The sequence below is a fragment of the Pimephales promelas genome, chromosome 19 (genome assembly GCF_988280905.1).
Source record: "Pimephales promelas chromosome 19, fPimPro1.hap1.1, whole genome shotgun sequence".
Lineage (NCBI taxonomy): Eukaryota > Metazoa > Chordata > Actinopteri > Cypriniformes > Leuciscidae > Pimephales > Pimephales promelas.
This window is the reverse complement of record NC_142787.1, coordinates 21786422-21811589: the sequence shown is the minus strand read 5'-3', so window position 1 is coordinate 21811589 and position 25168 is coordinate 21786422. Positions and strand designations below refer to the sequence as shown.

The 25168-nt window shown below is 39.3% G+C and overlaps 2 protein-coding genes across 2 annotated transcripts; one reads left to right on the top strand and one right to left on the bottom strand.

The window, feature by feature from the left end:
* Window positions 1-14417: 14417 nt before the first annotated feature.
* On the top strand, window positions 14418-19135 carry nefma (neurofilament medium chain a). Its single transcript, XM_039688372.2, has 3 exons — window positions 14418-15543; window positions 16466-16590; window positions 16971-19135. Exons 1-3 carry the CDS (start codon window positions 14515-14517, stop codon window positions 18301-18303), a joined length of 2487 nt encoding a protein of 828 aa, XP_039544306.2. The 5' UTR covers window positions 14418-14514; the 3' UTR covers window positions 18304-19135.
* Window positions 19136-22174: 3039 nt separating this feature from the next.
* Window positions 22175-24847, bottom strand: nefla (neurofilament light chain a). Its single transcript, XM_039687926.2, has 4 exons — window positions 23722-24847; window positions 23513-23637; window positions 23095-23438; window positions 22175-23004 (listed from the first exon to the last, which is right to left on the bottom strand). Exons 1-4 carry the CDS (start codon window positions 24760-24762, stop codon window positions 22439-22441), a joined length of 2076 nt encoding a protein of 691 aa, XP_039543860.2. The 5' UTR covers window positions 24763-24847; the 3' UTR covers window positions 22175-22438.
* Between the last annotated feature and the right edge of the window lie 321 nt (window positions 24848-25168).

The following is a 25168-nucleotide window of genomic DNA, read 5'->3' as shown; positions in this document are numbered from 1 at the left end:
CAAGGATTGGACTTGTTTTGGACTTTTTACACTGTGGTGAACTTATCCCACCTGTCAAAACATGGAAATGTACTGGAGGAAAATTTATGATTTTGTCTTTCAAATGCAGTGAAGGTAAAAGTTTCCAGAAAAAAATAATACTCAAGTAAAGTATAGATACTCAAAAAGTGTGCTTATAAGTACAGTACTCAAGTACCTCTGACTTCCAGACAGAACTGGTCTGGCTTACCATTAACAACAATGATGTTGTTAACCAAAACTGTAAAAATCATTTTTGTAAATTGATATAAAGTGCTAAAAGTAAAAGTGAAAAAAGTGAAATAAAAAATAAATGTAAGATAAATAACTGCATCTTTTATTTAAAAATGCAGTGGTAAATAACTACAGTTAAAAAACAACAACTAATAAACACAACAAAAAGTACTCAAACTTAAATTAAAATTAAAACTGAAAATGAAAAAATAAAGGCTTCAAATTGATTAAAATGTTTAATAAATTCAATATAAACAATACTAAAATGGCACTGGCTCTGTGAAAATTATAAATGTTTTATAATATATAATATAATATATAATTTTATAATATAATTTTATAATATAATAAGATTTGTAAGTAGTATATGAAGATTATTTATAATATTTATATAACGATTAATCGCTATTAATCGCATCCAAAATAAAAGTTTGTGTTTACATCATATATGTGGGTGCACTGTGTATAATTATTTTATATAGGCTACACAAACTTTTATTTTGCATGCGATGAATCACGATTAATCGTTTGACAGTCCTATTTATTTTACATTAAATAAATCATATTTATATCTTAAAAATTGCAGCAAGGTGCAATTCATCCTCGTTTAATGTTTTCGGCAAGTTTATGCTTCAATAAATCAATGAATTCAAGCCATTCTTGAAGCATCAAAGGCTAGAATTATTGAAAAGATATCTTTTTTTGCAACATCTGTAATGTTTTATGCAAGTTAACATTAAGCAACACTGTTGTGATGGGATAGGCCAGCTTAGGTCCCAAACATTTTTCCCCAGCATGAAGAACCGAGAACCATGCTGGGATAGAGCTGGGATTAATAAGAGGCCTGAGGGAGGACAGTCATGCAAGCGGCGCTAGAGAGAGCATGCCGTGGGTTATGAATCACGCTCCTGTAAATGTACAAGCCTCTAAGTGCCTGAGTGACCGTCGGGGCAATGAATTGTGATTATCTGATCCTGGGGTGTGTTGCAGCAGCGTGAGTCGCGAGGTGTGCTCTTCCTCACGGCATCTCTCCTCCTCTCCCTCCTCCTCACTGCAGATAACTAGAGAGTGATCAAGAGGAGGGGTGAGACTTTTGGAAAAGGAGAGACTGCAGTACTGCAGAAGCTGGGCGTTGGCTGTGAATTTGAGGAGCGGGAGTAATGAAAGATTGTGAACAAATGAGGTCGAGTGGAACAACTGAATGTAAAAGAGGAGATGAAACAGGAAGGATTGAATGTCAGAGGGAAAGAGAGATAGAAAGAGGTTGGATAAACTCTTCACTACTGCTGTGAAAAGACTGGAACTGACATCTTTAAGTCAACAGCTAATGAGCATGTAATTGCTTATTGATGATTTTCACCGTTGTGCTATCAGTTAACCATGCCTGAACATATATGGGACAAGTGTGTAATAGCCTAAATAAAATGAAATTAACTTTACAATGGGAAACAATGAGTCAGATTGACGCTATAATGTCATCATAAATTGTTTATTATTGGAAATTGCATAATTTGCGTAATCAAAAAAAGATTTAGCATGGTATTTAAGAATCATTAATTACAAAAAATTACATAAATTAATATGAGTAAATAAATGATATATTATAATAGCTTACATTTAAAAATAGCTTGTATAACACTCAAAACTGTGCTGAAACACTACAGATGATGGTCTCAGTGGAACACTATGAAATTGCATACACAACAATTGGCATGGCATTGAAGAATAAATTATAAGCATTAAAATTAAAATAAACAAACAAACAAATAAATACTCAATCAGAAAGATGTATACAACTTATAGCTGTTAATAAAAGAACTGTCTCAGATTATGTCAGAAAAATATTATTGATATATTTTTCATGTTATTTTTAATATTATTATTGAAAATTCCGCAAATAAACAACAGTTATCATGGCATTAAAAGAAAATATTGTATAATTTAGTAATAGTTGTAATATTTAAAAAAAGATTTTTATGTTTAGTACATGTTTACCTACTGTTTCTAAACTGTATGCAGCATGAGATTTTCTGCAACACTTTTTTTTTTCAGCACAGGTGTTTGGTGAGGGGAAAAGGAAGCTTTGCGTATCTCGATTACTAAAAGCTGCATTCAGAGTTTTAAATATTTATAGGAATCTGCAGAGATCAGAGGCCTGCGTTCATCACACTGCAAGAAATGCTTGGGGACATCCGGAAAGGACTTTTCGTCAAGGACTTGGGCCGATCTCATGATATTCAGCCGAATGCGCCATGACACGCACAGTCCTCCTTATATATACGATACTGAGAGTGAAACACATCCAGAGGAGGAACACAACGCTCAGATGTCTATTGAGAGAGAGAAGGTCCATGGCCTGTGATCCTCCCAAGTCTTTGATCTAAAAGCAGTGTAGAGGGAATTAAACAGCAGATGAACTACGTGGGATGAAAGAGAAAAAGTTTTCACAGTTAAAAAAAACCTCCTCCTTAGAATGAAGCACCTATTTATATTGTTACGTTTCTTTTGTGATGCAATATGAGGCTTAAAGTCAGAATATCTAAACCTGAGAAGAAATGGAAAGTTCTAAGATTATTAACAATAAGTTAATAATTTGTCAGGTTGATCTTAGTTTGGGATCCTGACAGTAATGTGTTGATCTTGTGTTTCAGTGAGCTTTGGGGTTGTTCTGCCTTGTGCTCTCATGTCTGTGTTTTGTGTGTTCGAGGCGTCGTGTCTGGATCCTGACACTTCGGCCTAGTCTTGTTTGTCGTGCCTTGCTCCAGTCCTGCTGCCCTGGACTGGGTTTTCTCCCTATTGGGGAGGTTTCAGTTGTGTTCTATTTTTTTTTTTTTGATCAAATAAAGTCCTTTTAAAGTCCTCACATTTCTTAACCCACACCTGATATAAGTAGTGACATTGACATTGTAACTTCATTTCACTGTCAGATGTTCGTCTATTGAAACTCATGATGGTCATTGCATCATTCTCAAATCATGCTGGAAGACATTGCACGTTTTACTCAACCCTGCTTAAGTGCCGCTGTCATTAAAAGCAAAACAAATATTGAGAAATTGTGAAATTCACTTAACTTTTTGCCTTTCATTACACGTTTTTTGTCATGATTTTAGAATAAGTTTGATTCGAAAACTTAAATTATTCAAATTAAAACTTAAACATAGTAAAAAAGTCTCAGACTTTTGGACATCGTTAGATGAAGTCTTGTGGTTATTAAAATTATTTTATATTTCTGTAGGGTAAAGTCCTTGGGACATTGTAGTGGTGCTAAATATTTAAAAAAAATATTTAGTGAATATTTTTGACAAAATTTGCTCAAAACACTAAATAATAATAATAATAATTGTATACTATTGTATTATTATTTATTGATGATATTTATAAAAAATAAATGGTTACACACATATGCACACACACACACAGCCAACCTCTATACTGAGTACAAAAGCAAGGAGATTGAATGACACAAGGGTTGCTTAATAATTAGTTACTCAATACTTGTTTCTTATCCTCTCTTTTATTTTTTTCTGCCTCTCCCACCCATTTCCTCTCAGTTTCTCATGTTTTCACTAGACAATATTCCTCCCCCCAGTCCATTCTTACCCAGCATGCATTTTCCCAAGGTCACCTCATATCAACTCATTGTCCACGTATAACACAATATGGCTCTTATGACAAAAATGCATCTATGTATTGAGAAACAACTTAGTGGATGTAGCCAGTATACCTTCCTCCTCTGCTGTCTCAGCAGAATTTTTCAAATCTGCAAGTCAGCACTACATAGTGCCCTGTGTTCCCTCTGTCCAACAGAGGGCAGCATATTATCTCTCTCTAGCTGAATGTAATATAGCACCACCAAAACAAACTCTCACTCGCACACACAAACACACGCTCAGATGAACAGGAAGTACAGCAGCTCTGCAGTGCAGAAAAGAGGCTGCACCATTATCAATTACACCTCCATCTCACATCAGATATCAGCTAGCGGGCCTGCGGACGCAGCACATTTCCCTCAGCCCGGACCGGCCCAGTCCAGAGCTAACACAGCAGCACAAACCTTAGCATGTGTTCCCGTTCACAGGGTCCCTATGCAGGGAATAATTCACTTTACTACATTTTCATGTTTATTTAGAATGCATTTTAACACAATCAAACACTATATAACAGTATAATTAATATTTTAAATGATATAGACCTTATGTAGCCCCCTTCCCTTTTCAGCGTTGCGCTCGTTGTCTTGACTTCCGGTCGGCATTTTCACAGCGATCTTGCATAGGTTGAATGAACTGCTGCTCGTAAAAAAAATTCCCGTTCGACATTTGTTAAGACTTCTGATTTAGAATGCTTATGATAAACATTACAATGCTCATGATGACTTTTGTTAACTCTACAATAGGGCCTAAGTAAATCCACTTCACCACCTAATTACTCCTCGACAGTGATGCCATAAATATACAGAACCGGACGTTCAAAGATAATATTAAGATGACGGCGCTCACGTTTCTCGCTCACCTAAATGATTATTAGGAACACCTGTTCAATTTCTGATTAATGCAATTATCTAATCAATCAATCAATCACATGGCAGTTGCTTTAATGCATAGGGGTATGGTCCTGGTCAAGACAATCTCCTGAACTCCAAACTGAATGTCAGAATGGGAAAGAAAGGTTTAAGCAATTTTGAGCGTAGCGTGGTTGTTGGTGCCAGAAGGTGCCACAATCTGCTCAATTACTGGGATTTTCACGCACAACCATTTCTAGGGTTTACAAAGAATGGTGTGAAAAGGGAAAATCATCCAGTATGCGGCAGTCATGTGGGCGAAAATGCCTTGTTGATGCTAGAGGTCAGAGGAGAATGGGCAAAGCTGAATTTTCACCAGCCATTATTACAGTCTTCAGTGGCATGATTCTTAGTCATTTCTTTCTTTTTTTTTAGGAATGACTAAAGTATACTATAAATAATAATTTACTCATATTAAATTATTTAATATTACTTTTTATATAAATGTGTCAATTTATATTAATTGTTTATTAAACATTATTTGTCTGTGAAATGTGTTTGTTGATTAGATTAGATAGATCTATCTATGTAAATATACTGAAAAAACTAATATGCTTTATCTAATCAATAAAATTGTGGCAACATATTACAAGCAATATTATTAATTAAATTGTACAAATCAGAATTAATTAGAATATTAATTTGATTACTCAATTCTAATTTGTTCAATTTAATAAATAATATTGCTTGTAATTTGTTGCCACAATTTTATTGATTAGATAAAGCATATTCATTTTTACAGTGTAAAAATAGATAGTTTATCTGTGGTTCATTGTTGCAACATTGCTCACATGCCATTATATCATATTGTGTTTCTCTGATTCGATTTGTTCAAGCTGCATATTGCTGTGGGCCGGGCAGGGTTTCTGGGTGTGACTCAGGGCTGCAGTGAGACAGGCTGGCTGCCCTTGTCTGCCATAAAACTAATCACATCCATATATCTCCCTCACCCCGCGAGGTGAGACAGCATTGCATTAGCTTTTGAATCAATATCAGATACTGCTCCTAAAGGAAGAAGACAGAGAATCTAAATATCTGAAAGTCTGTGCATTAACCATCCAGTGGCATCAACCTATAGGAAAAAAAATATGGAAAAATCAGTGTCTCTTGTCTCCACCCTCGGCTGTTTCTGCAGTGATCTCATTTTTTTTCCTGCTGCAAAATTATATTTCTGCCAAATGAAAATACTGCAAAATAATATTTCTTTCATGGATATGAGTATGTTTTCAATTCTGACATGTTTTTTATGTAAAAGAGGCAGCCAAGAAAAGTTGATGATCCTGCAGAGGCAGTTGAAGAAAACCAAGTGCATTTCAGAAACCCCTGGCACATTAAGCTTGTCTGTATAAACTTGTCTAATTGGCTCTAGCAGAGACAAGAGCAAATTACTGTAAGGAACATGTCTGTTCAGAAACTGTCTGTTCTGTTGTCTACTGTTAGAAGTTGCAAGCAGGCAAAGAGCCCTTACAAGAGCCTGAAAACAGCACAGCAGAGTCAAGCACAGGATGGTATAGCACAGCGCAATATAATACAGAGAAAGTGTCTCTCAACACATCAGCTCAATACAATCCAGGACATCATAAAACTGCACAGTAGCCTACTATAGCAATGCAGTGCAATAAAATGCAGCACAATACAGTGGCCCCAAAAAAGGCAATATAAGAACCACTGATATTTCACATGACTCTGGGTCTACATGGTTTTTTGAGCACCAACTCGAAAAAAAAAACACATTTCGAAGCATAGAGGCGCCGAGCCGGGGTCCTCCCCTCTCAATGAGCTAAAATTGGTCTGCGACTCTGCGCCCATAAAAGGAGATTGCTCGCCATAGCGTGGGTGGTGATGGATAAGACACATGCCTTTGGTGTGAGAAACCCGGGTTCAAATCCACTGTGAGACACCAATGTGTCCCTGAGCAAGTCACTTAACCCCTAGTTGCTCCAGAGGCGTGCGACCTCTGACATATATAGCAATTGTAAGTCGCTTTGGATAAAAGTGTCAGCTAAATGAATAAATATAATGTAGCATGTAGCATGCAGGTCTCTTGACCTGAAGCCCCCCTGGTAATTTATGTAGGCCACTATTACTGACATGGTGTCTGTGCGGACTGATACGTGGTGACCCCTGAGGTTTGACAGGAATGTTTTCAGGGCCAAACCAACAGCTTTCATTTCTAGACAGTCGATGTGCAAGCTCTGCTCCGTGCTCATCTGTAAAAAAACAATTTCCTTCATGTCTATTTTGCTTGGGGCCCCCGAATTCCTTCAAATGGCCTTGCTCATTTGCTACCATTTCTGCTTATTAACATGATTTAGCATGCTATAGCTTCAGAATGTAAAATATTGGACATGTCTCAGGCTTATGCTCTGGATTGAATATTTTATAACTGAATTAGTGAACAATTCAGAATATTGTTTTAGGCTACAATCTAAGATTGCACAGGAGAAGTATATGGAGTCTTTTATGAATATGGATGTAAATGATTGTGGTATAAAGAATAATGTATATGCATTTGGTTTAAGGCTAAAGGATCAATTATCTTATGTTTTATTGTTTGGATAAAACATTTTTAAAAAATATATAAACAGTGATTACCTGCTTTAACCTCACATATATTTAAGTCTGCTTGCAGTCATTTAAAACAAAAGAGTGAGAGATTTATGGTCCCCACTATTTTATTATGCCTTCCTTTGTGGTTTACTAATGAGTTGAACAAATTGACTATATTGTTTAATCAATAGTTCATATTTTCTCAGTATATTAATTATGAATCGTATTAGAAGCAATTTGGTATCTGAAAAGTGAGTGAGGCCCAAGAATGTCAACACATGATGTGGTGGTCAGCTGGAGTGGACGAGCAGCATTTCTAGGCATCAGTAGGGAGCTTGTCGTTGACTGTCTGCTAGGACAAGTGTATTGAACTTGATCCTGGTATAGCAGCTCTGACAAGTAGGTGAAATACTTGCTATCTGTGGACCTTCTCTAATTACACTATTTCATGGGTTATTTGATTCAAAATAAATAAAAACATGGCCTCATATTACAGTTACATTGAATAGTAGCCTGACACCGAAAAATCAGAAACGAACATGTTCAGCTCTTCTTCAGCATTTTATTATGGCATAGTTGCAGTTGTAGATGAGGTGTTGAATCAATTACATGGTCCTTTAAAGCTGCAGGGTTACATTTCTGTGCCCTGAAATTAGGCAGTGTAAAAGTGCATGTGTATCAGAACATGTAATATATAGTTGTTGTTTTTTTACGTTAATCGGAATATTGGTTGTGTCCGAAATCGCCCCCTATTCCCTCATATCAATATCAAATTGATTTCTAGAACACAGTTCTAGTAGTGGGATTGAATCTCTATGAAAAGTTTTTTGGCTTTTAGTATGAATATGTTAGCCTTACTGTTATATATAATCTAGTGTGCTCCAAAACAATGACAGAATTGGCATTTGGAAGACCAAACCCAACGTTGAAAATCAGATTGATGTCAAGAATCCAATGTCAGACTGACTTTCAACCTTTTCATTTCCACCCAAAATGCAACCAAAACCATCCCCTGACTGACGTTATGGAGTAAAAAGTACGACTTTGTCATTCAAATGCAGTGAAGTTACAGTAAATGTTTCCAGAAAAAATAATACTCAAATAAAGTACAGATACTCAAAAAGTGTGCTGAAGTACAGTACTCAAGTAAATGTACTTTGTTACTGTCCACCTCTGGCTATCATTTGTTTCAGTCTGCTCGGTGAAATCATTTTGTCAAAAAGTAAAGCAAGCGTTCCACAGTCTTTTGACATGATGACTGATCAGTGTATACATTTAGCTACGTAAACTAGAGTCATATTAGAAAGGTGATGAAAATGTTTGGTGCAATCATTAACAACACAGTAATAGAAACATTTGGATGGCTGCGTATACATCACAGCGATGCAATAGACTTAGCGAGAGCTTGCGAGTCCATGCAAGTGTGTGTGCATGCATGTATCCTGCTCCTTTTCTGCTGAAAGTCATCTTTTGTTGGCTAATCTGATCTATGAAGGGTAAGCAATCTCCTTTCCTCTCCCCTGAGAGGGACAATTTGTCGAGATAGACATCAGTGATGCCATGACACTCCTTGAATGCTTTCACCTGATGAAGGACTCAATTTTGGATTGGTTAGTGTTAGACCACATGATGGAGAGATCCGCCCACAAAGCAGTCTAACTTAGGGACACAAAAAAAAAAATGCCAAAAAAAATTGCTGATGTGACACAAATATGCTGCATTTCAAGGATGTTAATTGTAACATTGCAATTCGTTGCATTATCAATAGTTTAGGTATGATAATCAGAAAGAGGGGAAGGGGAGAAGGAAAATGCAAGAGGAAGCTGCTGATGCATTGCAGATAAACTGCGTATTGGCAACCCCTCCCTTTTCTATCCACACGAAGCTTTCTCTATGACATCATCACATCACATCCTCCAACCTGATGATGTCCCGAGAGGGAGATGTGACTCAGCCTACATCCCCCCCTGTAAGATTTAGCAACCGTAAAACACAGGCACAATCCAATCTCTCAGATTTATAAATTGTTGTAAAATTAAAGATGTGAATATGAGAAAGCAAATACTGAAATACTGGAATTCAACAAGAATAAATTACATTTTAAATTAAAATATAAAATAGTTGTTTTAAATTGAAATTCATAAAATATTACTGTATTTTTGATCAAATAAAAGCAGCCACAGTGAGCACAAGAAACTTATCGTATAAAATTTCGTCGACCCCAATGTTTTGAACAGTAATGTAAATAAAAACAAAATCTAAAATTGATTTGAAATTTGAAAAGTTCATTTTAACCCCTCCCTTTCCTATTTGTAGACATATGCTGTAAAAGCAAAGATGACAGTCGACTCAAAAAGACACTTTAAAACGCAAGACTAAAGCAATCTATAGTTTTTCAATCATTCACTGGTGTCCAGGGTCCTGCATTACCTTTAAAATGCAGAGATAGTGGATTTGAGCTACTCATCCATTGGATGCATGGGGTGAGGGAGTGCGTTCAACAACTAGTCATTCGCATTCCTGGGGGTGAGCTAAATGAACACAGTTTCTCCTGTCATCATTTTTGCCCAATAAAAAAAAAACCCTCCTGGGAATCTTGAGCAAGCAGATCTAATCTGTTTGGCTTAGTGCAAGATAAAGTGTGTGTGTGTGTGTGTGTGTGTGTGTGTATGTGTGTGTGAGAGAGAGAGAGAGAGAGAGAGAGAGAAAATAATTTGACTATTAAAAAGAACAAAACCATATTTAAATAAATATATTTTTTTACTGCCTTTAGTTATTATTTTGGAATAAATGTAAATATATGTTTTTTGGTTTGTTTAAAGCAACACTAAGTAATCAATTAGTGAAAGATTAATCGTTTAATCGATTAATCGAAGTAATCGTTTCAGTGGTTCATTAAGTCGTAACAGGGTGAAAGGCACTTCTGGATTCGCTTTGCGGTCCTTTATCTGCTATAACCACGCTATGTAAGACTGCCAGATCGAGACGCGTTTCTGTAGTTCTAATAATACATAAGAAAACTACAAATTTGGCTTTACGTCAAGCGTTACAATAGTCATTAATTTGTGCGTGCGACAGTAGGCTGCGGTAGGCTAACTTATTTACGACAGCGGTCATGGACAATTCCGTGTCCAACCTGTAGGGTGACCACAGAGGAAAAGTTACTTGGTGTTGCTTTAAAAACACAAAAAATAACCTGTGAGTGTTAGCCTCCTTATTTATCCTTATGAATCTGCAGCATTCTGGTGTTACAGCAGTCACAAGTTGAAGCGCTCCGGAAATTCCCAGTTTATGGCCCTATGCCCTAATTCACTATTCCACTAATATAGTTTACATGAAGGAGTGAATGAAAACGAGTGAGCATATTCGGATACTGTGTGCCGGAAAGGCTGCCACTTCCGTGAAATTTGTTCTTGCTATTTAATAATCTTTTGAAACTTAGCAAACTAGCAGCTCAAATAGTAATGAAAAGATTTATCTTGAACTCTGTCATAAAAACTATGTATAATCCTCAATTAAACAATCAGTATTAATCAATTAAAAATGGTATTGCTGTGCTTTATTGGGCTATTTGAGTGCACTATGGTTTCAACTACAAATGGCTGTACCCTCAAATATTTTCCTATTCTTAATGCATTTACATTTACTTTTGATCAGTTTAATGCATCCTTTATTGCTGAAGAAAGGTATTAATTTTTATTCAAATAAATCTATAAACGGTAATGCATTTGATATTATGCTATTCTCAGGCTCATTTATTTAAAGCATATTACTCATGATCCTTATAACATCTACTGCAGTTTTTCTCTTGCAGAGTATATGGAGATAGGATGTTGAAGCATGTTTGGTTTTTTTACTTACTCCAACGCATTAAGTGCATTGATTGCATGAGTCTATACAGATGTTGTAAGAGTGTCTAATGAGGTTGGATTTTGTCCATGACATGGACCTTTAAGGCTCTCTGCTCATATGACGCTGCTCTCTGCTTCCACGTCAATATGCTGACTCCCGACATCTTCGTTCTGCTAATCACCTTGGGGGCGATGATAAAAATACGGCCATAAATCACAGCTAAAAAAGAGACCAGAAGGGGTCTCTCTAACTCCTACCTGCAAACACACACGCATTAACCCATTCTCTAACTCTCCCCTCGGTCATGAATAAAACATTGCAGGCAGAAAAACACACTGCGAGGGCAAGGAATGGAATGGAAAATGTTTAGTTGAAGTTAGGTGAAACCTTAAATGAATCACAAATTACGCAGATCAATGTAGATATAATGCACTTCTCACATTGTCTACAGGTTACTGCTGAGTCATCCGGTCTCATCGGGAGAGGAGAAACGAGCAAAAGAATCCCTTCAGGGCTGATTTAACAACAGCATCCTCCAGAGAATTAAATCAGCATCAAGCCTTCCTGCACTGCTACACTGCATTTGTACCAGAGCTTATCTTGCAACCCACATTTTTTGCAACCCGTTTGTATGCACTTTTTGTTTTTCACCAAACAATGCTTTATTCATATGACAACTATTAAAAGATCCCATAAGAATTGTTACGTTTCTGTTCTAGGCAGACGTTTTCTTGTGAAAGTCACTTACATGAGCGTCTGCCTCCATTAATGCGCCACATCATTCTTTATTAATAAATCACAGACTGCGTACGTGCCTCATCATCACGCCATACTGATTCTGAGTTCACTGCCCGTAATATCGTCACATTATAGCTGGATCTCTAATAATACATCATCACAGTGGGCTGGTACTGTAAGGGCGTGCTCTGCAGCATTACTGATGGCCTGCATTGAATTTTAAACTGCCCTGCTCTGCATGGCCACAAAAGCACCTTGAGCGACAGGCGCCCTGCTCCTCAGGGATGATTTGCACATTTAAAATGGATGGTCTTTTCTCAGGGCTGGACATGCAGAGTGGGCAGTAGAGACATAAGGTCATTGAGTTCAGGAGCTCTTCTTCTGCTTCTCTGCATGATTGCACGCTGGCTAAATCTGGCTTCAGTGCTCAGACACAGTGAATCCAATGACAAAGCAAATAGGGATATAATTCATTGGAAATGTCTAATTTTAGTCCTCTCAAAGGGACAAATTCATCGTCCTCTCTTGGTTTAATAGGAATGGCTTTGGAACATGAATGAATCATTTTGAATTTCTAGTGATATGATTAAACTTTGCTGAGCAATAGAAAATAGGCTATTGGAAATTAGCAGATGCTGCTAGATGTCTGTATAAGGTCAGAGTGACTTTCAGCACTGTGTATCTCCGAATGAAGCACTTTGGTTGAATTATCTATGGCGACTGCAGTTTTGGATCAATCAATTACCATCTAAACACTCTCGGGTTGCGTTTTCTTAACTGAAATATCTTTAAAACGTTTGCTTACACAGATAGTGAAACTCTAAAATGTTGCTAAAAAAATTATGCACATTTTTGGCATGCTGAGCCTGTTGACAGCCCTTCTGCTCATTTTTCTCAGGTTTCATTAGAAAGAGGGAGGTCAGACAGGCTGATGCATCATATCTCCTTCAGATTACTCTAAATTCAAATCCTAGTTTCCATGTGAAGCAAATAGCAGCAGGTGTTCTGTTAGAGGAACCCATGCACTATCTGACACATCCCAGACCAATGCATGACTCGCATATGTCTATTTGAAAACGGCAGGATTCTGGTTAATAAAAAATAAGTAATTCGTCAACCAGCACAAAATGCCAAACTCAGATTTGCACTAATTTGCAGCAAATAATGTTTAGCAGCAGAGTATAGCGGTGCTTCCTAACTTCAAGGATGACACAATAAAAGTACATGCACTGTAAAAAAATATTGTTGGTTTAACTTAAAAAAGTAAGTAACCTGGCTGACTTAAAATTTTTAGTTGATTGAACTGGAAAAAGTGAGTTAATACAATAAATGAGGTTAATTTAATCATCAGAAACTCAAAATAATAAGTTATCTCAACTAAATGAATTATTTAAGTTGATTTGACAAAAGAAAATATGTTGTGATTACAAATTTTACAGTAGGTTATAAATAGATAACCTATAAAATAAATAGATAGCCATGCAAACTGTTGCCTATTTTACCAGGCACATGTCTGCTCAGTGTTTCTCATTTAAGAAATCAATAAATGCATCAATGCACATTTTCAAAAGGAAATAGGGTTACACTTTACTTTAAAGTGACAGTGTGTGCTTACCATAATATTACTATAATATGTAACTAGAGTTAGTTACTTAAAATTATGCATAATTTACTGTTATGCAACATGTGCAAATACATCACCTTAAAAATAAAGCGCTACCGAAAATAGTAATTTCATTGTTGACTTAGCACTACAGCTAAATGCCCTTGAATGTGTCTGAGAAACTGGCCGCTGTCCTTGGTGCTGACTGTGGACGCTCAGTCAGTGATTGGGCTGCGTGATCAGACTCTGTAGTCCTATAACATCATAATAAATAGCCTAAGACGTGTGATATCATATTGTAATTCTACCGCAACCAACGTATATTATATTCTGTAAGAAATTAAAACTTTTTACAACCACTCAGGGTGCAATTTTTTGGAGGGTGCTTTTTTTACAGAAAATGTTGGTTATAGGGACCGTCTTAAAAATGAGCATAAAATGTATTTATTTTTACACAAAAAGGTCTATACACCTATAGCTATAAAATTTCAATTGAGTTTTTACATTTTAAATTATGACCGCAAACGTTTAGTGGGCTAAATGTGCACGATAGCGAACAGAGATGCGGGAATACTCATAGTTTATGGCCTATATGAAAATCACAAATCGTGTCCTGTTTAAAAAGTCTTTAAAAGTATTTTTTTTTTTTAGAAACCTTCAAACAGAAAATATTTTTGAAAGTTATTTTTATAGATCATTAGCCACCCAAGCACTCGTTTTGAGTGAATAGGAATCTGAAATACTGATACAGATAAGAGTATAGCAAACAGGACCCTCCCACATCGTCGGATCAATGGTCCAGTCAAAAGAAGCCTGAGTTTCTTCGCAACAGTTCCTCGGCTATATAAAGGCAGGTAGAGCTGCTATCCAGCGCTGAACGAGCCACATAGGCTACCCCACACCTCTCACTACTTTACCTCACTCTTCTGTTCATCTGCACGTCCACACCCCGTCCGTCCGGATGAGTTATTCGATAGACACTATAGGGAGTCCCTACCGGAGGGTGATGGACACCAGGACGAGCTATTCGAGCCCCTCTAGCGGGTTCCGCTCCCAGACCTGGTCGAGGGCAAGCCCGAGTTCTTCTTCCTACAAGAGAAGCTTCAACGTCCCGGTGGCGCGAGCTTACGGCTCAACGGTTCTGAGCTCCACTGACAGCCTTGATTTCACTCAGACGTCCATCCTCAATGGAGACTACAAGCGCTCAAATGAGAAGGAACAACTCCAGGGACTCAACGACCGCTTCGCGGGCTACATCGACAAGGTGCACTTTCTGGAGCAGCAGAACCAGCAGATCGAGGCGGAGATCCAGGCACTGCGACAGAAGCAGGTGTCGCAGTCTCAGCTGGGCGAACTTTACGACCAAGAGCTGCAGGAGTTGCGCTCCATGCTGGAGCAGATCCACAACGAGAAGGCGCAGATCCAACTGGACACCGACCACATTGACGTAGACATCCAGCGCCTTAGGGACCGCTTCGACGAGGAAGCCCGCATCAGGGAAGAGACGGAAGCGATCGTCCGTGCCCTGAAGAAGGACATGGGCGACTCAGCACTCGTCAAAGCAGAGTTGGAGAAGAAAGTGCAGTCCCTGCAGGACGAGATCGCGTTTATTCGCAACAACCACCAAGAGGAGCTCAGCGATCTGTTAGCGCAAGTGCAGGCGTCACAGATCACCGTGGAGAAGAGGGACTACCAGAAGACGGATATCACCGACGCGCTGCGTGAGATTCGCTCGCAGCTGGAGGGCCACTCGACGCAAAACCTCCAGCAGGTGGAAGACTGGTTCGTGTGCCGCTACTCGAAACTCACAGAGGCCGCTGAGCAAAATAAAGGCGCCATCAAATCCGCACGGGACGAGATCGCAGATTATCGCCGCCAGTTACAGTCCAAAACCATCGAGTTGGAGTCTGTCCGAGGAACCAAAGAGTCTCTGGAGAGGCAGCTGAACGACATAGAGGACCGACACAACAATGACCTCTCCAGCCTTCAGGTAGGCTACATATGCTTTACACTTGGGTATTTCTATAGCATAACTTTTAATTTAGACATTTCAACTAAAAGGGAGCTTAATATGCGTATGATCCTCCAAATGTGCGTTGTTTTATGGTGAAAAACATTATGGTATCTACACTCTAAAAAATGCTGGGTTGTTTTAACCCAATTTTGGGTCAAATATGGACAAACCCGAAATGTTGGGTTAAAAATGTAATGTAAAAATTTAACCCAACGGCTGGGTTAGTCCATATTTGACCCAAAGTTGGGTTAAAACAACCCAGCATTTTTTAGAGTGTAATAGTGTTTTGTGTGTGTTGATAATTTAAAATAATGTTCTTCGATTTTAGAATATGTCATTTAAAAATCTTATCGTTAGACTACTGTTGCAGCCTTTGCTGCAGTAGTCCCTTATAAATCACTTTGACTTTTAAAATGTGTTGCAGCTCTCTTCAATAAAATCAAGTCATAGACTGTTTAATGCTATTTCCTCCATGCTCACTACTGTACAGTATGAAAAGCAGAGAAATGGACATTCACCAGAGGATTTGCGTATATGGGTTCATTACATCATAGGTGCAGTGGAATGGTGTTAGAAAGGGTTAAGGAGAGACAGACACCCACAATGCAGTCCTCAATGTTTGCTGAGTCAGAGCAGAGGCAGGGTTTGCTCATTGGCTGTGTCCTGGAATCACCTCATGCACATAAACTCAATGCACCTACTGATTGTCCTTGAAGCCATACAGTAATTCTGTGAATTAATTTAATTTGTGCAGAGAAAATATGAGCATCATACCCGAAAAGAGTTCCTTGGAGCATGTGAAGAATATGCATAAACTGGAGACTATGACAGTTTTTTTTTCCAGTCTTCAGCAATAGATTTATTTGACTAAGCTGTCACAATATTTTGTCTGATTCAGGAAACCATCCACCAGCTGGAAAATGAACTCAAGAGCACGAAATGGGAGATGGCACGGCATCTTCGTGAATACCAGGACCTCTTGAATGTCAAAATGGCACTAGATATTGAGATTGCAGCATACAGGTAAGATTAGGATCAATTTTGCAAATGAGTATTTATTTGTACTTATTAAAATGAATATATTCATAATACAATATAATTTATTATTAATTATGATAATATGTATTGATATATAATATATCATATTTGATAAATGGAAATATTTCGAGCAATATTTATCATTTATTTACAATTTTGATAAATATGTATTATTATTATATTAAATTTTACTTAAATATTTCATTTATAAACCATGCAAATGAGAACATATTGACAAATTTAGTAGAAATTGTAGAATTGTAGAAGAAAAAAAATATTTCAGAGAAATTTTCCGTATAATTTAGATAATAGCCTAAACCACAATTGTATCTCCTTCTTTTATGCTTTTCGCTTTTTTTATGTAGAAAACTTCTTGAAGGAGAGGAGAGCCACTTTAGCACTTTCCCATATCGCCAGACCGTCACCAAAGGCTCCAAGGTCAAAAGTGAGCCGCCTAAACTTAAAGTGCAACACAAATTTGTGGAGGAGATCATCGAGGAGACGAGGGTGAAGGATGAGAAGTCTGAGATGGATGAGGCTTTGGCTGAGATGGCAGAGGAGTTGTCAGCTGCCAAAGAGGAAGATGAAGGAGAGGAGAAGGGAGAGGCTGAGGGTGAAAAAGGTGGCGATGAGGAAGGAGAGAAAGGAGAGGAAGGTGAAGGTGAGGTGGAAGAAGGAGAGGAGGAAGTGGTTGCCTCAACCCAAGCCAAAGTAGCCTCTGGAGCCCCTGCTGAGGATGAAGAGGAAGGAGAGAAAGAAGGAGGTGATGAAGAACAAGAAGAAGAAGCTGGAAAGGTTGATGAGGAGGAAGAGAAGGGAGAGGAGGGAACGGAGGGTGAGGAGGACAAGAAAGAAGATGATGCAGAAGATGAAGCCGAAGAAACTAAGTCACCCAAAGCAAAGGCCTCTCCTGAGAGTGAGAAAGCAGAAGAGAAGGAGGCCAGCGGAGGAGAAGAAGAAGGAGAAGAGGGTGATGAGAAAGATGAGGCAGATGCAGGTAGCGACAAAGGATCAACGGATGAAAAAGAAGCCGAAGCAAAGGAGCAGCCTAAGAAAACAGAAACGGCAAAGGAAGACAAGAAGGGAAAAGAGGAGAAAGAAGAGGCCAAATCTGAAAAAGACAGTGCACCTGTGAAAGAAACCAAGACGGAGACGGCTAAACCAGAATCTCCAAAGAGTGAGAGTCCAAAGAGCGAAAGCCCAAAGGAGACACCTAAGACAGAGACTCCAAAAAAGGAAGCCCCCAAAAGTGAGTCTCCCAAGACTGAGAGTCCTAAGAAAGAGGAACCAAAGGAAGAACCACCCAAGAAAGAGGCGCCAAAGTCAGAACCACCGAAAGCTGAAACTAAAGATTCCCCAAAACCAGCAGATGAGAAAAAGAGTGAACCAGAAAAAAAGCCTGACGACAAACAGAAAGAGGCAACCGTGAATGGAGACATGGCCAAGAAAGACAAGAAGAACGAGTCCGATAAGGTGGTCTCCAACGGAGTGGATGAGAGCCCAACCAAAGATGAATCGAGCCAGAGGGTGGTCATCACCAAGACGGTGGAGACCATCACGACTGGGGAAGGCGGAGTCAAACAAGTCACAAAAACTGTTACCGTCACCGAGAAAGGAGAGGAGGTGGACGAGAGCGTCGGGGAAAAAGTGGTCTCCAAAACCCCGGAGAAGGCCGTGAAGTCCACTGAAGCAGATTAGGCCCGAACGTACAGCTATAGCCGACTGAAGAGGAATGTAGGAGGAGGCATTCAAGCAATCAACACAAAATGAACATAACCAAGAAATCATAAAGATCAACAGATGTACCTAATTACATTAACCACACTAAACAAAAACAAGCATAGAGAGAAGCCACAAGATGCGGCAAGCTAAAAAAATGCATGTTGAGTGACGGCTTTAAATGGGTTCTGCTGCATATGTGGTCCAGGACGCCGGGGACTCACTTTCACTTTTGTTCAAACTGCAATACCTGGGGGAGGGGGACGGTCACTTGAATGTGCCGTCTGCATGCCAGCTCAGGGGGAGCGCGCTCCTCGTTCTTCGAGATAGAATAATAACCACCCTAATATAAAATAGTCGCGGAGTGGTGGGGAATGACATTTGCTTCAAGTTAGGGTAACAAGGGTCGTAGAGATATGTTCTTCTGACAAAGTAGCCTTATAAATATTATTATTGCGAGGACACCAACTGAGCCAAAAATGTTAAAAAAATAAATTAAAAAAAAATACAAAAAATGGACAAAGGCGATGGTGAAAATAGCCCACGGTCATATACACTCAGTACATAAAGCAACTAAGAAACTCTTAGCCTTAAACATGCTTTTTACCGTTGTCAGTTATGTTTACCTGATGAGTGCATTTGAAAATAAACCTGTCAATGCGCACATACATTCTTGTATGCATAGGATTGACTTGAATTCTACTACTTACCGTTAATGAGGTGCTACCGTTTGCCGTCCCATGTCTTTGTTCATCTGAATGAATTTCTCAGCAGCATTTGCTCAATAAACATCATATTAAAAAAAACAAAACATTTGTTGTCTTTTTTCCTCATGTGGTATAAGCATATGGCATGCATGCATTTTTAATGCACATGGTTTACATATTCTTCGTAAGAGAATAATACTATCAACATTCACAGCAAGTTCTGAGTGATTGCCTTCGAAAATAAACATGGCAGCAAGTAAATGAAAAAGAAATCCATAAAATCGTATAAAAATTATATATATATATATATATATATATATATATATATATATATATACTGTATATATATGAAGAGTTCAGATGCAAAAGCCTCTAAGTGCCATTTGAAATTTTCTTCTATTAAGATCATTTTTATCAAGCTTATATATTTAAGAAATTGCAATGAGGATTACCTATTAATTGTCATTTAAGTGAAATTACTGAATTGAATATATAAGCTTGATAAAAATGATCATTTTAGAAGACAATTTCAAATGGCACTTAGAGGCTTTTGCATCTGAACTCTTCATATATATATTACCCCTGGTAAATATGATCAAAGATGGCTGTAAAAATAAATCTGCGTTGATTAACCTTTTGATATTTCATTCATTTTTCATAAAATAAAAGTAAATTGAAAGTGTGGAGAAAATCACATTATAAAATAAACATTTTTCTCCAAAACATGGCCACAATTATTGGCATCCCTATAATCTTTTATGAGTAAAATATCTCTGACCATTAATATTGACCTTTTTTAGCACACCAGGGTGACTAGGAACATGAAATTGTCTCAAAAGTTGAGTTTTGAGGAAACTCAAAGGCCAAATTCCCTTAATCATTCATCACAATGAGTAAAACCAAAGAATATAGTTCTGATGTGGAGAAAAAGGTTGTTGAGCATCACAAAATAGAAAGTGGCTATAAGAAAATACCTAAAGAATTGACAATTTTGACCATCAGGGCAAGTTCCAATGAACTAAAGATGTTATGAATCTGCCAGGAAGAGGATGTGTGTCCATATTGTCTTACTGCGGAGGAAAGGTTGAGTGACCAAAGACTCTTCAAGAATCATTATTATAAAAAAAGGATTATTATTGTTGTTTTTTTTAATCAAACACCCCCTACATCGCCACATGTTGTTTGGGAGGGTTTCAAGAAAAATCCTCCTCGCTCATCCAAAAAACAACTTTTCAGTTGTCGGAACAGTTGTCGGATCTATGGTCAGTTGAAACTAAAAAAAGAGCTTTTTGGCAGCAAACCCATCTGAACCCATCATAAAAACTACCCAATGCCCACAGTTAAATATAAAATATTATATATATACTCTTGTCAGGTGTTCTCCAAACTCATCAGGCATTATAGGAGTAAACTAGTAAAAGAGCTGAAAGGTTTGCTTGAGCTGCGCCCTCTACTGTACAACCGTAAATTTGCATTTCCTTCTGAGGCTGAAGGAAATGCAAATTTACGGTTGTACAGTAGAGGGCGCAGCTCAAGCAAAGCTTTCAGCTTATTATTTTATTTTGGTGTGAAAGGGCCTTTACATTGACCCAAAAAGTAACTTTTAAAAAGACAAGCTGAGACCAGGTGAAAAAAAAGTAATGCAAAAGTTAAATAACGCAATTCTTTTCTAAAAAGTAACTAACGAAATTAGTTACTTTTTAAGGGGTAACACTGCTTACAACACTGCTCACAATGCAACATATTGGACTGTGCAAGGCATTACTAATATAAAATTGGGACAACATATTATGAAATATGGTGCATATCATTCAAAAAAGTGACAATACTGTTATAATCTAAGTGCTTCTGTCTATTCAAAAACTTTTACAGAATTATGTACAAAAACGAGATGGTCCTCACTGCAGAACACAAAATCCAGGGGGAGGAGTTGGATCCAGATGCAACTCTTCCCACCTTACATGTACCTAAACCTACCCATCTCCACCCCCTGATCCCCAAACCCACCTACCCATCTCCACTCCTTGATCCCTAAACCCACCCCTAAACCTACCCATCTCCACCCCCTGATCCCTAAACCCACCCCTAAACCTACCCATCTCCACCCCTTGATCCCTAAACCCACCCCTAAACCTACCCATCTCCACCCCTTGATCCCTAAACACACCCTAAACCTACCCATCTCCACCCCTTGATCCCTAAACCCACCCCTAAACCTACCCATCTCCACCCCTTGATCCCTAAACACACCCTAAACCTACCCATCTCCACCCCTTGATCCCTAAACCCACCCCTAAACCTACCCATCTCCACCCCCTGATCCCTAAACCCACCCCTTAACCTACCCATCTCCACCCCTTATCTCTGGATCCAACTCTGCCTCCTGGATCTCGTGTACTGCAATGAGGTGCTACTGATAAAAACAGCTCAGGGTTTAGTTCCCTGATACTGCTAAGGGCTCATTCAAATGTGTGCCTCAAGTTTTGTGCTGTACAAGTTATGAACTTCAATAATTTATAACGGTTCACTAGTAATGTTGGTCAAATTGCCAGTACTGCAGTAGTTTTTGTACTGTGTCTAATGTACTGTAGTAAGTAAAACTAAATTTAAAGGAAAAATGCTCAATTCAACTGAAATTAATGACTGTGACTTGCAAAATTGAACTTGGTGTCTTCAAAACAGATCCCAGGTTCCCATTTGACAAGTTTCTATGCACTATTGTTTTCTTTTTACTGTTAATTTGATCTCCTCCTGATCTATGTGCATGTTTATGTACAAACGTTTTCCGTAAAACACTCTTTTAAAGTATTTACTTTTTTAGAGGTACTACTTTTGAAACCTTCTATTGTGTACAAGAAGGTGTGTACAAGTGCAGTGAACGGTTGAATTAATGTCACATGCAATTTTGTGCAAAGGCATCCATTAAACTAAACAGACATTAGAGATCTTAATAAAGATCTTTTTTGTTTATGAAGTTTTCCCACATTAGGTATTCTGCATCTACTTTTTTTTTTTTTTTTTTACAAATGTTTGAAAAATCTATAGGTATTCAGCAAACTAAACAGACAGGGTACTTCTGCATAAGGAAAATATTAAAAATGTATTACACCCAATGAAATAAATCAGCAAAACATTTTGATCATCAAGAAGAAAGTTTTTATTGCACTGGCAGCAAAGATTGCAATCTATTTCAAGACTGATGCTACATTCAAAAATAGAATCTACTTCACAAACACTCACTCAGGTATGCAGATCATCCCAGTTTTAAAAGCTGATAAGTTGACTTTAGTTTCAAACATTGTATTGCAATTTGCTCTGAGTTTCATTGGTATAGTAACAGACTGAAGGGAGACTATAGAGAAGCAGGTCAGGCTACTGGTATTTGTGCTGTTATAGATTCAACATTCTTACTTCTTTCCCTTGGGTTTCTCACTCTCCTCTTTTCCCTTTTCCTGCTTCACACTTTCCTTTTTCTCACTCTTGCCTTTCTCACCCTCATCTTTTACCTTAGGCTTTTCTGACTCTCCCTTTTCTTTTGCTTTTGGTTTCTCAGGCTCTTCTTTGCCTTTATCCTTTGACTCAGGTTCAGGTGCAGGTTCAGTTTTCTCTTTGGCTTTCTCTTTGGCTGGTTCAGGTTCTACTTCCTCTTTGGCTTTTTCAGCCTTAGGCTCAGCTTTTTCCTTCTCTACCTTGTCTTTTTCTGCCTTAGTGTCTTCCTTGTCTGTCTCAGTCTCCTCTGTGGCCTTATCAGCACTTGTGTCAGGTTTCTCCTCAATTTTCTCTGTCTCAGTATCCTCCTCTGCAGCCACTTCCTCCTCCACAGCTTTCTCTCCCTCTTCCTGCTCACCCTCTTCCCTGTCTCCCTCTTTTTCGTCACCTTCTTCTCCTTTAGCAGCTTCCTTTTCTTCCTCTACCTCATCCCCCTTTTCTTCTTCCTCTGTTGCAGCTTCACCTTCCTCTTCCTGTTCAACACCTGTTTAAAACAGTAATTTAGTTATGCACTTCCTGTCAACATTTAGAATAATAAAATATTTGTATTAATGATCTTGCATCTGAATCTTACCTTCCGCTTCCTCCTTTGTTTCCTCTTCCACTTCCTCCTTTGTTTCCTCTTCTGCTTCCTCTTCCTCTACTTCCTCCTTTTCTTCTTCCTCTTTCTCCTCTTCTTTTTCTTCTTCTTCCTGGGTTGGACTGGCTGCAGATTCTTGAGCTTGACTGGATGTGATGACCTCATCAGCTGAGAGGGAGGCACTGACCAGGCGAGAACTAAGCATGTAGGGGGCTCCAGAGCTCATGCTGCTGGACATTGAGAACATGGGCCGGGAATAGACAGGACCGACCGAGTAAGCACCGACCATACCTCCCAGACCCACATTGAAGCGAGACTCCTCCCCCTCAAGCAACTTCCTGCAAAAGATTATGTGACAAATCAGAAGAATCGAAACGAATCGAAATGACAGATGTCATATTAGCAATCATACCTGTAAGCAGCTATCTCAATATCAAGGGCCATCTTGACATTGAGAAGATCCTGATACTCTTTAAGGTATCTCGCCATTTCACCCTTAGTGGCACGAAGTTCATCCTCAAGATCACTGATTGTATCCTGCAGGAAAGGATCATTTTAATGAATGTTAAAATTATGGTTTGAGAGCACACGATAACTCAAATAGAGGTTTCTAGTACTAACCTGCATGGCAGCAACTTCTGAACTCTGCTTGTCCTCCACCTCCCTGAGCTGCCTCTCCAGAGACTCATTCAGGCCCTTGCAGGCATCGATCTCAAGGACACATGCCTGCAGCTGACGGCGATACTCTCCTGCTTCGTCCTTGGAGTTCCTCATTGCGTCACTGTGGTGTGCCACGCTCTCCGTCAGGTGGCCCATCTTCCCGCGGAACCATTCTTCAGCTGAATGGATGTTCTTGGCAGCCAGCTTCTCATACTGGGCTCTGATGTCCCGCAGGGCGCTGGACAAATCGGGCTTGGCAGTCTCCGCCTCGACGGCGATCTGAGCTCCATACTGAATCTGGGCCTGCAGCTCTGAGATCTCACCCTCATGGACCTTCTTCAGGAACCCCAGCTCATTTAGCAATAGATCAACCCTTTTCTCCAGCTCCACCTGGGCCAGAGTGCTGTCGTCGGCCTCCTTGCGTGCCTCCAGAAGCCTGCCTTCGCTGTCCTCCCGGGCAACCACCTCTTCCTCGTAGCTGGCCTGCAGGCCCCTCAAGGCATCTTCCATGCTCTCACGGTGGCTCAGCGCGGCCTGCCTCTCCATGCGGGCCTCCTCGACGGCGGTCCTCAGAGAGCGGACCTCCTGATCATACAGGCCCCTCAGGCGGGACGGCTCCACGTGCCTCTGCCTCAGCATTAGCAGCTCAGTCTCCAGGGCACGGTTCTGCTGCTCTAGTTCATGGACACGCTCAATGTAACCGGCAAAGCGGTCATTGAGCTCTTGCATCTGGGCCTTCTCCTGAGTTCGCACTGTCCGGAATTCGGAGCTTACCTGGGCAGCGTGGCTGATGTCCATTTCCACAGAGCGGCCAGCACTGCTCAGCAGGAGTCCGGCGGAGCTCCGTCCGGGGGAGGCATAGTGGAGGCGAGAGGAGAGAGAAGGGGTATGTGTGGAGAACGTGGTGCGAGAACGGCCACGCTGAGAGACCCGGGGGCTGCTCTCCACATACCAGCGCTTGTACGAGGACGAGAAGTAGGGGTCAAACCCGACGGCACTCATGGCTCCAAGGACAAGCTGCTCTGTGCCTCTCGGTACCACAGTCAGCTCGAACTGCCTTCAAACACTGATCTGCTGCTCCTACCGCAGTCAGTGCAGCTTATATAGCCAGAAAGAAGCTCTGACGCAAGTGATTTTCTAAACTCTGACAATGCAGTATCAATAGCAGTGTTAGAGAGAGAGAGACAGGGAGAGAGAGAGAGAGAGCTATGCGCAGATGTATGTGCAAGTAGGAGTGTATAATAAATTGAGGTTTTTGCTCTGAAATTATCATACATTTTTATAATTATATGTTTAAGTTCACTCTGTGACTGCCACCAAGGCCAAGAGGCTAAAACTAAGAAAATTATTATTTGCATTGTGCATCGTCACATGGAATTATTTGAACACAATTATGAAACATAGAGGT